Source organism: Arvicanthis niloticus, chromosome 27 (genome assembly GCF_011762505.2).
Source record: "Arvicanthis niloticus isolate mArvNil1 chromosome 27, mArvNil1.pat.X, whole genome shotgun sequence".
Taxonomy (NCBI): Eukaryota; Metazoa; Chordata; class Mammalia; order Rodentia; family Muridae; genus Arvicanthis; species Arvicanthis niloticus.
In genome coordinates, this window is record NC_133435.1 from 17,044,312 (window position 1) to 17,063,907 (window position 19,596).

Genomic DNA, 19,596 nt, shown 5'->3' on the forward strand with positions numbered 1-19,596 from the left:
ATCAAGAGCTGGAATATCCAGACAACCCAACGCAGATGAAGCCCACGGCCTCAGGGACAGCTAGGCCGCGGGGCCGGCAGGGGGCAGCAGTTGGGCTGAGAAGCCTGGCGGGGGCCAGCGCGGCGACGGCGGTTCCAGAACGTTCTCCTTGGGAGTGCGGGGAGCATCTACCACCCCACCCAGCGGCCACGCGCCCTTCGCGCCACGTGGAAGGCCGGGCGAAGGCTCTCTCGGGCTGCGCGGGACCTCGGGGGAGGAGAAGAGCGAGTGGAAGGGCGCGGGGCTCGGCGTGGGCCGGAGCTCGGGCGCCTCTCCTCCCGGCCGGCCAGCGCGAAGGCTCGCGGGGCCGCCATCGGCCAGCGCGGTCCCGCCGCGGCTGCGCTCCGGCCGTCGAGGGCCCCCGGGCGCGGCCGCGGGAGCGTGGGCCGCGGACTTGACCGTGCGGGCGCCGCGCGCGGCCGTATGCAAATGTCCTCATGGGCCGGCCCCCCGCGCCTGTGGGCCGCACGTCCAATAAGAAGCGCCCCCCGCTTGACACCTGCCTATATACAGCGAGCGCGCCCCGGCCGCGCAGCGCCCCGCGCACACCCACCCGCGGCCGCCCATGACTTCCAGCGAGATCGCCATGCCCGGCGAGGTGAAGGCCGACCCCGCCGCGCTCATGGCCTCGCTGCAGCTCCTGCCGTCGCCCACGCCCAACCTCGAGATCAAGTACACCAAGGTAAAGCCGTCCTGCGGACGCTTTCTAGAAGCTTCCTCTGGATCTCTTCAGAGGCCGGGGCCCGGAGGTCGCCTGTCATCCCCCGCGCCTCCGGGGGAGACCGCGATGCGGGCTTCTGAAGTCGCGCCCCGGCTTTGGGGAGCGTCTTGGGGGAACCGGTCCCAAACCCTAAGGCGGCGCGGGGATCGCCAGCGGCGGCGGACGGTGGTGACGACCTCGGCACTGCCTGGGGAGGTGGGGTTTCCCAGAGCAGACCTGGGTCCGGTTCTGGGGTCCTTAGAGCCGGCTAGGGGTCCGGTCCTTGGGTCCCCTACATGTCCCTAGGGCAGATGGAGGCTTAGTTCTGGGGTCCCTTAGCTCTCAGAGCAGACCGCAGTCCGGTTCTGCGATTCCTCCAAGTTTTATCAGAGCAAATGGAGTTCGGCTCTGGGGTCCCCCAGCTCTCCTCAGAGCAGTCCGGGCTCCGGCTTGCGGGGGTGTCCCCCTGGGTTTCCTCAGAGCACACTGGGGTGCAGTTCTCCTGGTCCCTCGCTCTCAGAGCAGAGCGGGGTTCCCACCAGGGTGGTGTTGCAGTCCGGTGTCGCCCCGCAGCCCCTCGGGTACCGGGCTGCGCGGCCGCGCGGGGTTAGCTTCCCTCAGAGCTGAGTCGCTGAAGGGTTGTCAGGACCTGAGTCCCACAGACTTCGTGGGGACCAGAAGAGGCAATAGGTCTATGCCAGGATTGCCTCGGGATTTTGTAGGCAATGGACATTTTAGAAAAAGAGAAAACGACTGAATTCGCACAAATTAGCGAGCTCACTTTTGTACTGATAAGCCTAATGATTTTTTTTCTAACGAATTCTGACATCTTAGTTTGTCAAGCACGAATTATTGTTGTTAAACTGCATTAAAAAGGAATACACGCCTGCTGCCTCATGTAAATTGATCCTCCACCACCACGGTTCTCGAAATATATATATATATATCCATGAGGGGAATTTGTGAAATACATACACAAAGGGATTGAATGTTATGGCAAAGAGGCGAGTGTAGCCTTTAAAGCCACACTTCTTGAGAGTTCATTTTAGAATTCTCTTACTCGATTTTCATTCCTACCACAAACTTTTGCCAGTTAAATGCGGCACACGCACACTATACAGCTGGTAAGTATTCCATCGCGGGCATTAGAGGATACGCGAAAAGTAGAGAAGTTGTTCGCATCTGACAACTGTTTTGGTTGAAAAAGAAATGCAAAAACATCGTTTCTGAATTTTTGTTGCATTGGGTTTCAGAATAAGGATCAGTAGGATCCGTATTTTTGAATGTGGGTTTAATGTACCTGTTAGCTTTTAGATGGTGTGACAAATTTTTGAAAGCCATTTTAATGAGAGGTCGTTAATGGTTATAGCCCTTTAGGCATTGTTTGCATAACAATAGTGCCAGTGTGTGGCACATCTCCGGGTTTAGGAACAAGCCAGGGAAGCATGCACATAAAAGTTTTGTTTTATGAGGGTCCCTAACCTCTTCAGATGCGCTTTAGAGATCTTAAGAGGCAAGATCCACACGTGATTCCGGAGGGTTTGTTTTACACTTACTTTTGATCAGATTATCCTAACAGCCCCTGAAAGTCTGCAGTAGATATCTTTTTTCAGAATTTCATTTGGAAGCTCCTTCAATTCTCCTTTTCTCTAGCCACCCCCTCTCTTCTCTCTCTCTTGTTCTACCCCAGTAGGAAAGACAACTGATTTATAGCTAATTGGAGCCTTTAATGTCGGAGTCTTTTTTAGCTCCGTGAAGACTTTTATCCAGTATCCACTTTCCCACTTATTACCAAGAAAAACAATCAGAAATGAAATAATGGATTGTAACTTGATTCTTTAATTTGTGGGGAGGAGGCGCCTTATTTTTTGTCTTGACAAACAACCCTCATAAATGGTGGGTAACACTCGTCTACAGAGGAGCTTTCACAAAAACTTGTAAAATCAGGTATCTGTGAACTCTCAGCTTCTGTACTCAGCTCTTCAGTGAGACTTCTACACTTTTTAAGACAGGAATCATGAACAGTCAGTTCTAGTTCATTTTATTTTAACAGAAAGAACAGTGACTTTTGGTAGCCTAAGGGTTTTTTTTTTCTCTTTTTTCTTCAAAAGAATGAGTTGGAAGATCTTTTAAAAATTTATTCGTGATCGAAAGTGAGGAGAAATATATTAGCAATTTCGAACAGAACAATGAACAAGGTAGCTGAGCAAGCCTTTAGTGCTATTGTATTTGTGAGGAAAAATTTAAAAAGTATTATGCCTTGAGAATCTGTTGAAAAAAAGGAAACAAAACATTTGCATCAAATAAAGGTACTATGCAGCAAATAAATTTATAATTAATTTTGTCTTGTTAAACATATTCTTATTGAATGATACTGTAATATGATTTTTCTATGTGATTTGACAAGAATATAAACTAATTAGTGACCAACTAACTGGTCAGATTATGAGAATTTTAAAAATATGTTCTTAGAATATTTTGCATTTGTGATGCTGCATTTATCTGCCATGTTCATCCTTTTACTTCTTCCAAAAGGACTTTGCTCTTTTAAAATAAAGGAAATGGGGAAAATAGTCAATATTATGTTAATGCCAATTTCTGTCAAAGGTTCTGTAAAAATGCTATGAAAGCAAATTTCAGTCTGGAAGCATCCTGAAAGAGCGTAAGTGTGGCTTTACTTTGGCTTTTAAGCAATTGCATTCCATTAAAAATAAAATAAGCTTGCTGCTTGCACCAAGTTCTAGTATCCAGTTTAGACTAAGAATAAATGACAGTTATGTCTTTGGAATATGTCTATTTTCTTTTTCTCCTCAGACAGGAACCCAGACCCCAAGTTTCTTAAATGATTCTTGCTAAGAAATGAGAGTTTTGTTTGTTTCAAGACTTATAGTCAAGAAAGAAGAATGCTGCTATAAAGAAAGCACGGGGCACCCGTGTGGAGCTGAGAACGTATGCTCCTTTGTGTTCTTTGAAGACTGCTTAATAGCTGATCTGATTGCGCGTAGCTGTGCATTTCTCAATTAGTTTTTCTCAGTCATTTCTGTTTCATCTGCCTGGTTTTTGTATTGCAGGCCATGTTCTGGGAGTATACATGCTGTAAAAGTAAGGCTTAGCATTCTCCTAAGAACTGCCCCTGACTGGGAGGGGTGGGATCTCTCTTCCTCTCAGGATTTCCCTTCCTTCTTTCTCTCTCCCTTTCGCAGATTTCCAGGTCTTTAAAAAGTTTCTTTATTTCACTTTCCTGCTTTCTCTGTTGGCTCCATCTTTCCTTCTGGCTCTACTGGTTCACTCTTGGAGTGAGCAACTGAAAAAATGTCCGTAGCTGGCAACATACAGGGTTCTGTGTTCTTCCAGCATCTGATGCTATGGAGAGGTATAAGGGTCCACAAAGAGGTCGTTTGTTGAGCACTGTATGCTACACCTATAAGAGAAAAAACAAAAGGCAGCTCACTGGGAAAAATCAGAACAAATGTGTATCTGGGTACACACTGTTTATTCTTTTATTTGTTCATTTAGTAGCCTTTTAATAAGTGCACGCTGTTTTCCAGGGTCAATTTCAACTCAGCTCAAAGGGTTTTTGAGGGGCCATGTTCTTAACAATAGTGTGAATTGGATTACGGAACATCTGCCTTCTAGGAACTTAAAGTCTTATTAGGAAGATTGAGTGCTAAAATTTTCTTGTCAACATAGCAATAGATCAGTTGATCGATGTGATGAGAATGTTTGCAATGTCTCTTGCATTCTCATAGGGCCAGTTGCCTTACTTAGCACTTTCACACGTACACACATTTTAATTCTGTAAAATCCTTTGAAATAGAATGAAAATAGAAACGACTGATAAGGGAGAACTTGGCCCTGAATTTTGAAAAAAGATAGAGCATTCCTCTCATACTCTTTACTTTTCTTATTTATGACACCTTATGTAGAAAGCTTAAATCTTCACTTTTTGTGTTACTTCTAATAGAATCAGAATATGAAATGGATCTACTCCACTTAAAAGAGTCACCTCTATAATTTTTCTCAAAATACATTCTAATTTTAAGTGTATTTAGGTATCCCTGAGTATATGTGTGCGTATTACATGTGTACACGTGTCTAAGGAGCCCAGGGAAGGGTCTCAGATCCTCTGAAGCTGGAGGTTGTGAGCCACTTGATGTGAGTGCTGGTGACCAAACCCAGGTCCTCTGCGAGAACAGCACGTGCTCTCCACTTCTCAAGCCATATTTCCAGCACCACTTTTACAAGTTTTGATTCATTGACTTAAATTTGCTATTTGTTATTTTTGTTGTTGTTCTTGGTCACGATCCTTACCTATTCTGCCTTTTGGATCTTACCATTATGGATCTCATTCTAAACTTTCATTCCAAATCTTACTTCTTACTCATGGTTGTTTTGCAAATAAACTATCCAACTGGCTGCCTGTATATAGAGGATTTTAGCGCTCTCTCTCTCTCTCTCTCTCTCTCTCTCTCTCTCTCTCTCACACACACACACACACACACACACACACACACACACACACCCTTTCAGAGCCTGGGGGAAGGTGGCTCAGTTTGTAAAGTACTTGGCCTGCAAGGACGAGAGCCTGATATTTTCTCCTCATCTCGAATGTAAAAAGCTGGTTGAGACAGCCCACGCCTATAGCTGAATTGTTGGCACTATGGAGACAGGAAAATCCCTGGTGCTTGCCAGTGGAATTGGTGAGCTCCAGGTTCAGTGAGATGCTTTGTCTTAAAAAAAAAAAGTGAAAAGTAGTCAAGGAGGATATCTGACATTGACTTATGACCTCCACACCCCCACACACGTAGTAAAATACTTTTCAAAGGTAAATATTCAGTCTTTTGATGTTTGTATCATCTCTTTTTAACAAAGAGTAGCTAAATAATGACATTATGGAACTTGGCTTAGATAATTCTCCTGAGGCCCTGACTTTCTTCTTCAGAGACTGGGGTTATCACATGGCCCATTATTTATTGAGACATGTCTATTTCAGTGAAGAATTAGAAGCCTGCTCTGTGAGGTCTGACTTCAGTCTAGTCAACCTTGAGCCAGACATGTCTACTTGGTTTTCTCTCTTTTCTATTAGTGAATATCAATGGTCCAATTATGACCAAGCCAATAAGTATCTCAAGTCCCAGTGCTGGTCTTCCTCAGTGGAATGATGAGATGCAAATATCAATGTGTGGTTCTGTGTCTTTTGTTGTAGTTGTTCATTTTTGTCACTTTACTAACAGTTTACTGTGGTCAACAGACTCTACACAGCCTACCTGGTTTTGTAAATATAATTTTATTGTAACACAGCCCTGTATGTTCAGTAACATATTGTCTATGGCTTCATTGGGACTTGCAATATCAGAGTTGAGTCCTTGTAGCAGAGACCATATGGCCCACATTTTGAGAAAAGTTTACAAGCCCTTGACATGGAAAAAAGAAAGAGTTTGAGCTAAAATAGGCCTTTGATCAAATCCTGGTCAAGCATGTATTTCTTGACCAATCGGACAGTTAACACATATTCAACACGTGTTGTCAGGTCTTAGAAAGGAAGTAGACAGAGTACGTATGGCTGTTTTCTCTCAAGGAGTTCCTTTACTGAGTTTCAATTTCTACATTGATCACAATTGGAATAGTAGTACCTGCTTCTCAGGGCTCTCATGAGTACTAAACAAGAATTTATTTATATAGACAATCAGCTAATGCTAATTTTTGTTTTGCAGGCATAATGATTTCATTTGGATCATAATTATTATATATGTGGTTCCAAATTAAAGATTGCCAATTTTAAGAACGGTCAGAACTGAGTTCTTATATGTGTACGATGTATTCTCACTTGGAGAGACTCCCTCAGTGTTTCTTCAGCAGGTTGTTTTATTTATCAAAAAGTCACTAAATCGATTTTCCAGCTAGTGTCTTAATAACAAATTCTTTATCTGACTCTTGAGTCAAGATTTAACATTAATATGTTGAGTTGGCTGAACCAAAATGCCAAGTTCTGAATACTTTTAAAATAGTTTGAACAAAGATGTAGCCAGGATTCAGAAGGTAGTTATCTTTTGTCAATGGAATAGTGTCCTTCATTTATGTAATTTGAAATTGAAAAAAACTTTCACTGGCTTTGACTACCCAAGATAATGCCTAACTTTGGGAATGAAGGACAGTCATCTTCCAGAAAGTGAAATATCTCCAGTGACTAATTGACAGCCTTCCTGGCCTCTTCTTAATTTCTTTATTTATGTTGACAGGTCATTTGAGACCCTTCATTTCCTCTCAAGCACAAGTCTAATGTCAATAGAGCGGGTTATCACTATGCCACGTTGCGTAATTTTAGTTGCCTTTCAGACAGTCTCAAAGCCCTACTCCATGTAACTATTCAAATGTATTAAAGTTTCCAAATTGGAAATTTATTACTTTATTACTGATATTTCTTACTTGTTTGTCTTACTTTAATATTGAATTGTATTTCAATTGTTTCCCTTTTAAATTATTAACTTTTTCCCTAATAGGTGAGCTCTCTGCCACCAAAACTACTAGAATAGTAACTTTTACTAGCGTATTCACTTAAGTCTCTGTGTCACATGATTCAAAAACACTCTCAGGCTCTGGAAAGTCCTGGGGAAATAACAGTTGAGTGGCCTTAGCACCCTGACTTTTGCTGGGCTCTTCATGCTTCCCTGGGACTCACATGGGAGTTAATTGCCCTCCTTGCAGTGTGGTTAAAAATTAGAATGTCTTGGGGTAAACATTCTCATTTTTATTCTAGAAAGAAGCGTTCCTGCTCCAGCAGTTGGGCATTGGTGCCTAGAGCTTTATCTCCTCAGCTTCCTCACACACACGCTATCTGACTTTTGGAGAACCAAAGTAGAAGTTTCTTTATCCCTAGATCTTCTGAAAGACACAGGTGGCTGTCAGATGAAACTATAAACATTTGTCTTTCATTTATAAGAATTTAGAAGAATATAAATGTAAAAATCCCTTCTAATATTCATTACTAAAGTTGAGAAAGCATTTCAGAATACTTAAGAGATTATATTTATATACTTAACCATAATTTTCATTTATCTATCCTAACCGTGCCTATTTCAAATTTGATAATTCAAGCATTTTGCTTGAAGGTTAAACCAAGACAAAATGCTGTAGGTCATAAATCCTTTCCTGTAAATAGAACTGCCTCCAGGAAGTAAGTCTGACAAGATACTAAGATTTTAACAAGCTCTCTAATAGATAAAATAACCTAATTTTCTCTTTTTTCCAGCCACCAGGGTCCATACAGAATCTATGGACTGGTGTGATGATGTAAAAATTTAGGGTAAGAAAGTGCAATAACAAGGCCTTGGCTAGGGAATGAAATTGGGAAATGCCTGTGTGAATTTATGGGAACAACTGGAGGTCTTTCCAAAGAAGTAAAATTTGGAGTTCCTCAGCAAGTCCTTTGTCGGGAGGAGATTAGGAGTCAATATGAAACTTTGGTTTCATTACCTACCAAACATGAAACTGAGCAATTCTGCCTCACTTGTATTTTAAGTCTGGTATTCACTATATCAGTGTAACTTGGTAGAGAGGCTTTTCGATTTTTTTTAAATGTTAGATTCTTTATTTTATGTGTGTGTTGCTTGAATGTTTGTCTGTGTACCATGTCTGTGTCTGGTGCTCAAGAAGGTCAGAAGAAAGTGGTAGAATTGTCTAGAATTAGAGTTATGGATGGTCATGGCTGACGTGTGGGCAGTGGGAATTGAATCCAGACCCTCACATGCTCTTAAGTGCTGAGGCATCTTTCTAGCTCCAGAGAAAGCTATCTAATTGTATTGCCTAGGACCAATTTTATTTTTAACTGTAGCTGGAGCTATTCTTTTGCTACCTAAATTTGCTCATCCGTTTATCAGTTTAGCATTTATTAAGGCCTCTTTTGTACAAAACTTTGGTAGTTAATGTCCGACACAAAATGATACATAGATGTCGTCATCACCGGGAAGAACCTGAAGAAAAATCCTACTCAGCCACAGAGTGAGGATGCACACGTAAATGCCTTTCATTCATGATCACAGAATAAAAGTGTTATTAAGTGCTGGAGGAGTCAGAAATAAGGAGATTTTTCAGGCTAGTTGATCAGGTTACTGTATTGAGATTATCTACAAGAGGAATCAATTATACAAAAAGGTACAGATGGCAACACAAGTGTGTGTGTGTGTGTGTGTGTGTGTGTGTGTGTGCATAATACTTCACATCACAGATGATAGTCTCAATTTCAGGTTGAAGCTGCCTGTCGTAGAAGATTCATGAAACACACCTAACCTAGCTGACAAGGTAGCTTAGCAACAGTGTGCTGTAGAGGAAGGCTTGTGCACTCCAACAGAGCTTCCAGAGCCGCTGCTCCCATTCAGACACACCTGAGGCGGTTATTTCCCATTTCCCACACTTGGGAAGAGAGCAGCATTTGAAATGTAGTTTCTACTGAGTGGATATTGATGCTTTTAAGCATAAAATTGAAAATCTTAAGTGAAGCCCTCATGAATTGGAGACCATCTGTAATTACCACGTTTAAAGAGTTGCACTGAGACCCTCCTGCAAACTCCTACCATTCCTTGGTTTTTCTTCAGAGATATTAACCTTTATCGTACCCATACACATAGGTGAATCCATAAACAGTGTGTTGTTGCTTTGCATGCTAAAATGCTTTGTGTAAGTGGCACCATGTTACATATATCTTGTGACATTTTGCTTTGCTTAGCATCATATTTTCAAGGTTCACCTGTGTTGTCAGGTGTACCTACAACTTATTCATTGTCGTGATTGCATATTATTTCATACAGTGTCTATATTCTAATTTTAATTTATTCAACTATTGACATTTAAAATATTTTCAATATTTGCCATTAAGAATGATGCTGTGATGAGCATCTTAAGTATGTCTCCTTATAGAACTCATAAAGAGCTTCTAGAATATACACATTCCAGAGATTTGTTGGCTCATGATTGTATGCTCTAAAGGTTCAAATGGGAATGCCAGGCTTCTGTCTAACATGATTATGTAAATTTCCATCTTTACTATCAGTCCTCCAAAGTCCCCACTGCTAGATCCTCAGCCGTACTTGAGTTTTAACACTTACCAGACTTGGCAATCTAATAAGGACGGAGAGTCAGCTACTGCTGTAAGACAACACTTACTGCTGACATTTTCTTGATTTCTTGTGACACTAAGTGTCTCATATAGTCACTTGCCATTTGTCTTGTCTCCTAGGTAAACCAGCTATATTTTCTCTCATTTTTCTGTGTATATGTCTTAGTGTTGATTTATAATAAGTTTTTCATTTTCAGAACTGCAGTCCTTTGTCATATATCTAATGTGCAAACATGTTCTTCTTGATTATATTCTTTGTCATCCTTTTTGTCTCATCTTCATAAACTTTTAAATGCAAATGGAGAAATTTTGTTTTTTGACTAAGAAATATATTGTAATTTGAAGTGTTTTGGGGTGTTCTTATATTGTCCTTATGTTGGAAGTGTTGTTTTTTGTATTCGTGCTATGCTCTCCTTGGAATTGCTATTTGTCCATGTACAAGGGTGCATAAATGTGAAGGCCCAACGAGGCAGCTTATAGAAAGTCAGATAGATTAATGGGTACATTGTTTTGCTTTGTCTTTGAATTTTGTTCAATGTAATCCTGTAATAAAATTAGGAAGTCTAGATTGTATGGTCTCCAAGCCTGGTCTTCTCTATTTTGGGAGACTGTAAGAAATTGATGGATAATTTTAATAACATCAGTTTCTCTAAACTAAGAACCTACTTCTAAGTTAACATTTTAAAACATTGAGACAATTTTTATTACAATTCACTCATGTCATATTTAATTAGTCTTGTAACAACCTTGCATTACCTATACGTGATTATACACTAAGCATTGTTAAGCTGATGTTATATAAATGTCAGCTACTGTTGTTCTCATCTTTAGTACTTATTTGTTTTTTCTGTCTCTTGCTTTCTGTCTCTCTTCTGCTAGTACACACACACACACACACACACACACACACACACAGTCACACATCACTCAGTTTTGGAAGGCCATGGTGATTAGAAAAGTCTTTAATTATAAGCTGGTTGATTATAGGTTATGGAGAAAGCATGTTGAGGTGACAGTTTTAAAAATGATGTCTAGTCCAAAGTTCTTTTTTAAAAAATCAAAAAATGAATTCAGGGGCTAAAGGGATGGTTCAGTGATCAAGAGTGCTAGCTGCTCTCCCAGAAGACATGAGTTCAATTTCCAGCACTCACATGGTAGTTCACAATGATTTTTGTACTAGTAGTCCCAGAATACCTGACACTCTCTTCTAGCCTCTTTGAATACTCATTCGTGTGGTACACAGACATATAATCAGGAAAACACTCATATACATAACATAAATGTAAGTAAAATTTCAAAAACAAAACAGAAAACCCCAACTAAGTGCGTGTTTTATCCTACGTGTGTATTCCTTAGCATCAGGGTTGACAATAACAACATAGTACTTCCCAGTTTAATACTTTAACTTAGGTTTTAAAAGTCAAAGCTTGTCCACTACACATTTAACTTTGTGTTTGGATTCTGCAGGCAGTATGAGCCATGCAGTCGTGTGTGCCTACCAATTACAATGGCTGTTGTCAGAGAGACCCAGCCCCTCGGGGGGAGTCCTGCAACACCTAACAAAGTTGTCTGCATGAGATACTTTTCCACAGTGAACTTCTATTGCCTGTGTGCCCATATGACTTATTTGTATTTCTTTGAAATTGTAGAACTTTCTATTAGAGATCATACTTCATCTGTGTAATTCTGTTACTAAATTGCAAACTCTCATTTATCAAGGTTGATCAAAAGCATGGAGCACTATGTGTAGCTGTGTGGATGCTTTGGAAATGTTTGCTGAATAAATGCCTCCTGTATAATTTATTATTAATAGCTGCCAAATGGACACTGCTTCACATATGAGTATATTTCATTCTATGCTACTCCTATGATATGAATATTATAGTAATATCTCCCTTTTATGAGTGAAAACAGTGAGCATATTTAAATTAAATACCTTTCCCTGGCTCTTAACCATAGTAGGTAACAATGCCAACATACTGTCCTCTTCTTTACTGCTGGTAACAGCAAGAAATGAACAGAAAGAAATACAATCTGAACCATCAGCTCTACTGACTTTTAGCAATGCATTCCAAACCCAGTTCTTTGACTACAAATCCCAAATTTCCAGTTGATTAGTATTTTCTGTGGTCACTAGTAGCAACAATTTGAGAAGTTAAAGAGAAAAGGCCAAGGGAGTGAATTGAGAGAATCTGACATAATGGGTACGAACCACCTGGGTAGGTGTGATTCTGCAGGTGACTGTAAAGACAGAGGGTGCTGGAGGATTCTCACAGGCTGAGGACTCACACACTGCCCTGAACAACACCTGTTTGCTTGCTTCTTTTTCATTTCAAAGGTGCTCTCTTTTTTGTCATGGTTATGGTGATTCCCCTGGCAATGGAAGATGTGCACAGATTCATTCCCTTTTGGAAGCTCCCCACCCTCAGCCGATTATTTTGTATAATGTCATTGTTACTTTCCAGAAAGAGTTGAGTGGAGATGCTCACTTTGGCTGCCTGTGAGGCCTTAACACCTGTGCGGTCCCATGGCCTGAGCATGAACATGGAACAGTGCAGTGCAGGCACTATCCAAAGCTTTTTAATAGGGTCAGTGATAGAGGGGGGAGCTGACTGGGTGCATGACTACCTTTTCATTAAAAATGGCTCAAAACTCCTACACAAAGAAATGCTGAATTGTCTCCTTTGGTGGGATCTTAGAGCCTTTACACTCCTTCATTTTCAAAGAGGAGCTCTTTCCTCTGCACACCCCCACAGCCCCGTCCCTTCTCACTCTTCCATCTCTCTTTATTCTTACTTACTTGTCTTCTCTTCTGTATCTCAAAGTGTTTCTCTTGAGACAGACCTCTGATAATGGACAGCCCAGGTTAGACTTATTTACCTTTTTTTTTTTTTTTTAATAAAGTAGCTGGTTGTGTTGGGCAACCTTTGTGGTTCTCTTTTCTAGCTGTTGGCCTAAATGGTCTTCAGGGAAACCAGAAACAGTGAATATGGAATAGCCACATTTGAGTTCTATGAGCCCTCTTGAGAATTTAGTAATTACTTAATGGATTGAATTGATGACATACCAGATAACAGCCTGGGTTGCATTAAATTAACCTTTGCGAATGGGCATTTATTGGTGTACTCTTAAAGAACTACATGTGTTGGCAGTAATTGCTCTTCCGTGTTCCTATGCACTGATAGGTGTATTTGTACTGCGCGAACATTTTCTCAGATTAGAGCCTGGGTGGTAGTTTTCGCCATTTAGTGATGTGTGTCATTGTGTTCGGCACACTGTCTTGTAAACATCAGGGAGACTAATGAGGTTTGCCCACATTCGGGTGTCATTACCAGGAATTCCAGCAGAGAAAAAGAGAAGGCTTAGAAAAGAAGTGCATTGAACAGATTTGGGGACCTTTGAAGATCTGCTCTAATGAGAGAGATCATTGCTTAGAATTTACTGTAGATGCCTGCACACAAATATGGGCAAGAGAAAGAAATGTTTTGCCCTTACTAAGCACTTGCAAAGTCACTAACTTGGTTTTCCAGAAGGATAGTGTGGGTGTGATTTGTATTTCTGATTGTGAGTGGCCTAAAGAGAAAGATTTGTGAAGCAGTATGTAACCACAGGCATGTCGTTTGCTTACTTGGACCCTCGTCATTTCAGTCAACTAAAGCATACCAAGTCTCTTACAAGAAGTCTTCTAAAAGATAATGTTTGAGATTTATTTCCAGTATAGATCTGACTACTATTAAATGATGTGGACGCTTTGTGATGTTACACCAAAGAGTAGAATTCATGCTTAATGTTTACACTAATTTTCTTCCTGGACTTGAATTTTCTTGCTTTGAAATTAATTACTTTTTTAAATTAAAAATGTTTTTCCATACAAAACATTCTTTGCCCTCCCTCAAGTCCCCCCAGATCCTCCCTGCCCACCCAGTTTCATCTTCTTTCATGTCATGGTTGCTTTGATACATTGTGTACCCTAAACGTTTTGGTACATGAATGAATGAATTCATGAGCACACACTAGAAAATAAAATTGCCTCACTCATTTGTGGAGTCACTAATTGGTAAAATGTCAACTAGGAAGTAAGTGCCAGGATGTCATTTTGAAATAACTGTCTCTTATGTGTTTCTTTTCAAGAAAACACACACATCTCAGGGTGGGAAACGCCTCTACTCTCACTGACTTGCGCAGTCCCTCAGCCTCTCACTGAGGTTACACATATAGAATGCACAGGCAGAGCATGGGACATTTGAGGACCATGATCTGCCTCTAATGTGGGAGCATTTAGTAGTTCCTCATATAACATATATTTATTCAACTAATGAAGAAGCAAAATTATTTGATTGCATATTGAGTGTCCCAGTACATTAGGTCCCAGAAACACGGAGATACTTTGTGGTACTGAATGACAAACAGTTTCAAACACATCATTTTTTATTACTAAAAAAAATAACAGGACAGAATGAGATGTACATTTATTTATCGACTTATATAAAGAACTAGAAGAACTGTTTTCTCTATTTTGATGCTTTGAAACTCTCCACTCACCAAGACCCAGAACCCGGGGTTATGAGAACAGGAAGGGCAATACCAAACTTGTTCACACTTAATTGTCTTTCTGGGACCAATTTTGGGATGCTTTTGTTAAGAATACTTTCCCAAAGATATAGTGGTAATTACCAAAGAGTGGTCCACAAAAACCTCTGTTAATGATTCTCCTTCTATACACGAGTGCTTTGCAAGTGCAGTAAAAGTTCATTGAGTAAGAATGAGTTTGGGATTCTCATGTTTTGTTTTTTGTTTTTTAAGCACATCAAAAGACTTAATATTTTGCTACATAAAAAAGAGATCTCTCTATAAAAGTAGATCCAGCAGAAATCACATGTTTCACACTGGCTAGATTTACAGCTCTAGAAATTAGAGTATTGGCCGCTGAGATAGGTCCTTAAGGGAGAGAGGAAAGGTTCATAGTCACTTCTTTAAGCTGTTGAAGCAGCTTTTCTGCCAAGCTAAGTTCAAGAAAACCACAGAGGGCCCAGAAACTCTGAGGTGAGAAAACTTGTCAGAAGCTCACAGCTTTTCACACAGTCTAATAGAGACTTAGCACTTGGCAGGTCAGTGCCACTGCGATTTGTCTCTGACCTAAGAGTTCTGGAGTTCTTCACATCAAAACCACATCTTGCTGAGCTGAGATCAAACGCAGGAAGGTAAGGACCCTGTCAGTGATTTATCATGCCAGGGAGAGTGCTCAAGCCAGATGGGGCCACTGGGAGTGAAGCTGACATTCCAGCAGCTTCTCATACAGTGCTATCATGTAGTTATAAGTAGTTTTTCTTGAAGAGGAATTTCATGTCAAGTGGTATTTCTTAGAAGGACTCATTGTCAACATGGGGCTTATTTTACAATTCAGTACTACTAATAATTGTTTTTAACATTTTAATTTTAAGTAGAGATTTCTTGTCCAAATAAACATTTGATAGTTTTCCCTCCCTCTCTTCCTCTTCCCCCTTTTTCCTTCTCCTGGGAAAGTACCTTTTTAAAAAGAGGGAAGGAGAAAAAGAAAGGAAGAATGAATGAATTAATAAACTTTGAGATATCAAAAAATGTAAGTCTTTCTAAACATTAGATGGAAGTTTAAGTTAACAAGCAGAATCTATAAACTCCAACGCCTGGCATTTATTAGTTTATTATCCTTTTAAGTCAAAGATGTTTGCAGTGAATCATTGTAAATAATATTACAATCTAATTCCTGAGGTAGGAAAAGGTATTTCATAGAGCCTTTTGTACATTTGTAAGAAAGACAGACAGACACACACACACACACACACACACACACACACACAGAGAGAGAGAGAGAGAGAGAGAGAGAGAGAGAGAGAGAGAGAGAGAGAGAATATATAAAATAGACACAATTATATTGGAAATTATTTTATTTTCATCAAAAATTAACTAATTCCTGTTCTTAACTGTGCCAACAGTATATGAAAACGATTGCTTTTTATTTATTGTCACTGGGAAATGAGAAGCCTTTCAATTATTGGTTCAAAAGACTATCTCAGCCTTAGGATATCCAGCCCTTCTAGCACAGGGTGTTCACTTTGCAGCATAAATGACAAGGACTACTCACTTGTAAACATGTATATTAATATTTTTTTTATTCAGTCAAAGGTGCCAGTTGACTTTTTGGTCTTTAAGTTTCTCTATGACAAGAAACATTTCCATAAGTGGGCCAGGCTTTCATGCTTGGAATTAGGTTTATCCTGAGTGAAAACTCACTTCGTCTCTAAGATGTCACTTTATTCATACATCAGATTTATTCTGTCTGATGAAACTCTCCACCTCCTCCAAGAGTAAATTTTAAGTGCAATAATGAGATCATATCTGCTCTATTTTTTCACTGGGCATTCTTGAAACACATATAATGACTCAAGAACATCTGATTTAACTTTGTCAAATAAAATATGAATAAATAAATAAATAAAATTTGAATTGGGTTATTAAGCAACTCTCTGGTGTGAGTGTGACCCAGGATTTCTCAGGGATTTGGAATATACATGGAATGAAGTTTTACTCATTTCCCTTTCTTAATAAATTCCCGTGTTATTGGCCATCCTGTACCTTACTGAACTGGCTACCCTAAACTGTTGGACAGAAGGCTTATGAATTTTATTTGTGAGCAGCAAATAGACATCCATTTATGTAAAATTAATTGGCATTAAAATGAAGGAAGATTCAAAGAATCCTTTCTAGTTGCTGTACTGGAACCACTGAGTGCCCTGGAAAGACTTCTCTTAACCTTAGCAATACTATTGAATAGATAGGCCAACCAGATCCATTGTAAAGACAGCTTAATCTCCTAAATGAATTGCTCCAACCTTCCAATTCAAAATCATACAAACAAAAACATTGAGATAAGCTGGGTGCTTTTCAAATGGGGACCCCTGTGGCTTTGAAAATAAACACTCCAACCTCTTTCCACTCCAACACCCACACCCACCAGCCTTTCTGATGTCCTCTATTTGCAAATGAACGGTCAGTCCTGAGACAGAAGACTAATTAAACCCAGGGAAGATAGGCAAAGAACATTTGTTTCCAAGCAGAAGACAAAAGAAATCATGTTACATTGGGCTTACTGCCAGTGTTCTCTGTAGCCCTCTCCCAAGCGTTTCTTCTCAAAGCCTATTTCCCAGGCCACTGATCAGTCCCTTTCCGGGCCAGGACTGCTTGAAACACCTTTTTTACCCTGCTTTCATGCAGCAATAAAGAAGGACATCCGGGAAGCCCAGTTCATATGTGGGATGGCCTCTTCTATCTTTTCAGCTTTCTCTCTGATGTTTTGGCAGTGGATCCTCAAGTAACAATGGAGAATGAAAAAATGAATGAATGAATGATCAAACACACAGAGAATGTGGGTGATTAGAATACTCACAAGTTGCCTTTTAAAGAAAGATTTGTTTTTTATGTGTACGGATTTGTTTGCCTCCATGTATGAGTGTGTGCCATGTGCATGCCTAGAACCTTCAGAAGCCAGAAGATGGTGTCGGATCCTCTGGAACTGAAGTTACAGAGTAAAGAGTTAAGCACCATGTGGGTTCTAGAAACAGAACTCAGATCCTTTGCAAGAGAAACAAGTGCTCTTAACTGCTGAGCCTTCTCTTCAGCCCCTTGAATTGGTTGTTTACATCTGGAATCAAATTCAATAAGATATCTCAGTGCTCACTGGCCCAGGATTTTCTATAATCCAGTACCTTATTCAATCAGTATTACCCCTTGGCAGAATGTTTTCATCTTATGTTGTGTATGAGAAAACTGAGCCCTAAAATGCTTACATGACATACCTAAGTTATGCTCTCTCGTAATTGTTAGGCATGTAGGAATTTAACCCATTGAGGATCTGTGTGAAGCATAGAGGGAGTGTGGGCAGATGTGCATGTAGGCCTTTGTGTGTGTGTGTGTGTGTGTGTGTGTGTGTGTGTGTGTGTGTGTGTGCAGAGAGTGGGGAGAGACAGAGACAGACAGGGCGGGGCTGGTGGGAGATTGAGATTTGATAAAAAAAAAAAAAACTAGGAAGGCCTCTAGGGGACCAAGTCAAGTATAAGACTAAGACGTGGCCTGTGTCTGAAAGAACTTCGGAGAGCTAGGAGATCACAACTGATATGGACTGTCCTTTTCAGTGCTTGGAATTATGATCAAAGGGAATACGAGGTCTATGCAGACCTGGCTCACAGGGTTTCAGTCAATCATTATGAATGACTTGATATAGCGTAGAGCTTTTTAAGCAGCACAGAACGAGGTCAGGCATCTCTAACTCTTCCCCAGCTAATCTGGAGCTAGCTTTGGCCCCCTCAGGCTGGCCAAAATGAACTGTCCTCTGGAGAATATGACTGACGACTAATCAGACTGTCCTTTTGTTTCTTTGCTTTCCTCAATGTCTTTTCACTTTCAGAGAGGTGGGGGGACTGACTCACTTTGGGGTTAGATGACCGTCTCAGAAGCTGGGTGTCTCTTTGCTGTCTCACTGCCAATATCCTGCTTCTTCCTCCTTGGGTTGTTTCATCTTATGTCACTACTGCATGTTGGTGTCATATATTGGGCATTCAATGCTTGATTTAAAATACAATCAGCTCAGAAAAAGAATTGACTTAAACTGATTTGATTTTTAATTTGTGTGTAGTTCCTTTCTTTCTGGAAAGCTTATTCTCTTTTCTGCCTTTCGGTTTAGGACACAGCATAAGTGACATTTAGGTCACACATCATTGGGTCCATTATTTAGAATTTTTAGTTGATTTTGAATTAGAATTGAATTAAGTCATGGCAAAACAAGCTTGGTAAAACCATGCTTTTGCCAATAAAAGATCACACTTCTTGAACAAAAGCCATGCCTCCATAATACCAAACATAGAATTTAAAGTAAAAAATGCCATTAGTCATTTAGATGGTTTTTTTCTGTAGGATGCCAGAAAGACAGAGAAGCAGAGAGACAAACACGAGGGAGGGAGGGAGGGAGGGAGGGAGGGAGGGAGGGAGGGAGGGAGGGAGGGAGGGAGGGAGGGAGAGAGAGAGTTCTAACACTTCTTAGATGTTTTGACATGAGGAAGGCATAGAAGTCCTCACTTTTGTTCCAGTCACAGAGGTGGACGTTTGAGGAGGAGATTTGATCTTCACTATCAGTGACCTAAACAGCTCTGTCTTCTTATTTTGTATTTGTAGACTCTTACCTATCAGTAAAATAAGCTGAGATACTTTGTCGAAATTAAAAAGACTTTTGCTGCCTTTGTAATGCCCTTAAATTATTAGCTTTACAGAGCACTGTACTGTGTTGGCCACCAGTGCTTGGTTCTCATGGTCATAAAACTGCAGTCAAGTATATCCACTGAAACACCACATAGACCTGCAAGTGCAGGTGACTATGCGCAGCCATTCCTCAAACAACTGTTCGGTGTATTTAACTAGAAACTGTTGAGCCTCTGCATACACACTGGTGGATCTGCCTACTGATCCACTAACTGGTACTCTGCAGTGAGGAACCAAATGCAATTTGGTGGCAAACTAAGTAATATTTAACTTCCCAAGGCACTGCATACTGCAGTGTTTAATGCACATCATGTAAAGCATTTACTATAAAAATAACAATACCTTCCAATACTGAAATAAAACCTGGAAGCTATGTTAAAGGATTGATTGAGGATAGGAAATGGTTTTTACCCAAATCCTATCTATACCTACTGTTTAGAAAATTCCTTCAGATTTC

At 40.5% G+C, this 19,596-nt stretch overlaps 1 protein-coding gene across 1 annotated transcript in view; it reads left to right on the forward strand.

The window, feature by feature from the left end:
• Positions 1 to 402: 402 nt before the first annotated feature.
• Positions 403 to 19,596, forward strand: part of Aldh1a2 (aldehyde dehydrogenase 1 family member A2) — a 78,360-nt gene continuing 59,166 nt past the window's right edge. The window contains exon 1 of the mRNA XM_076926236.1: positions 403 to 721. Coding sequence (XP_076782351.1) covers positions 605 to 721 — 117 coding nt within the window. The 5' untranslated portion in view covers positions 403 to 604. The remainder of the gene's footprint in view (positions 722 to 19,596) is intronic.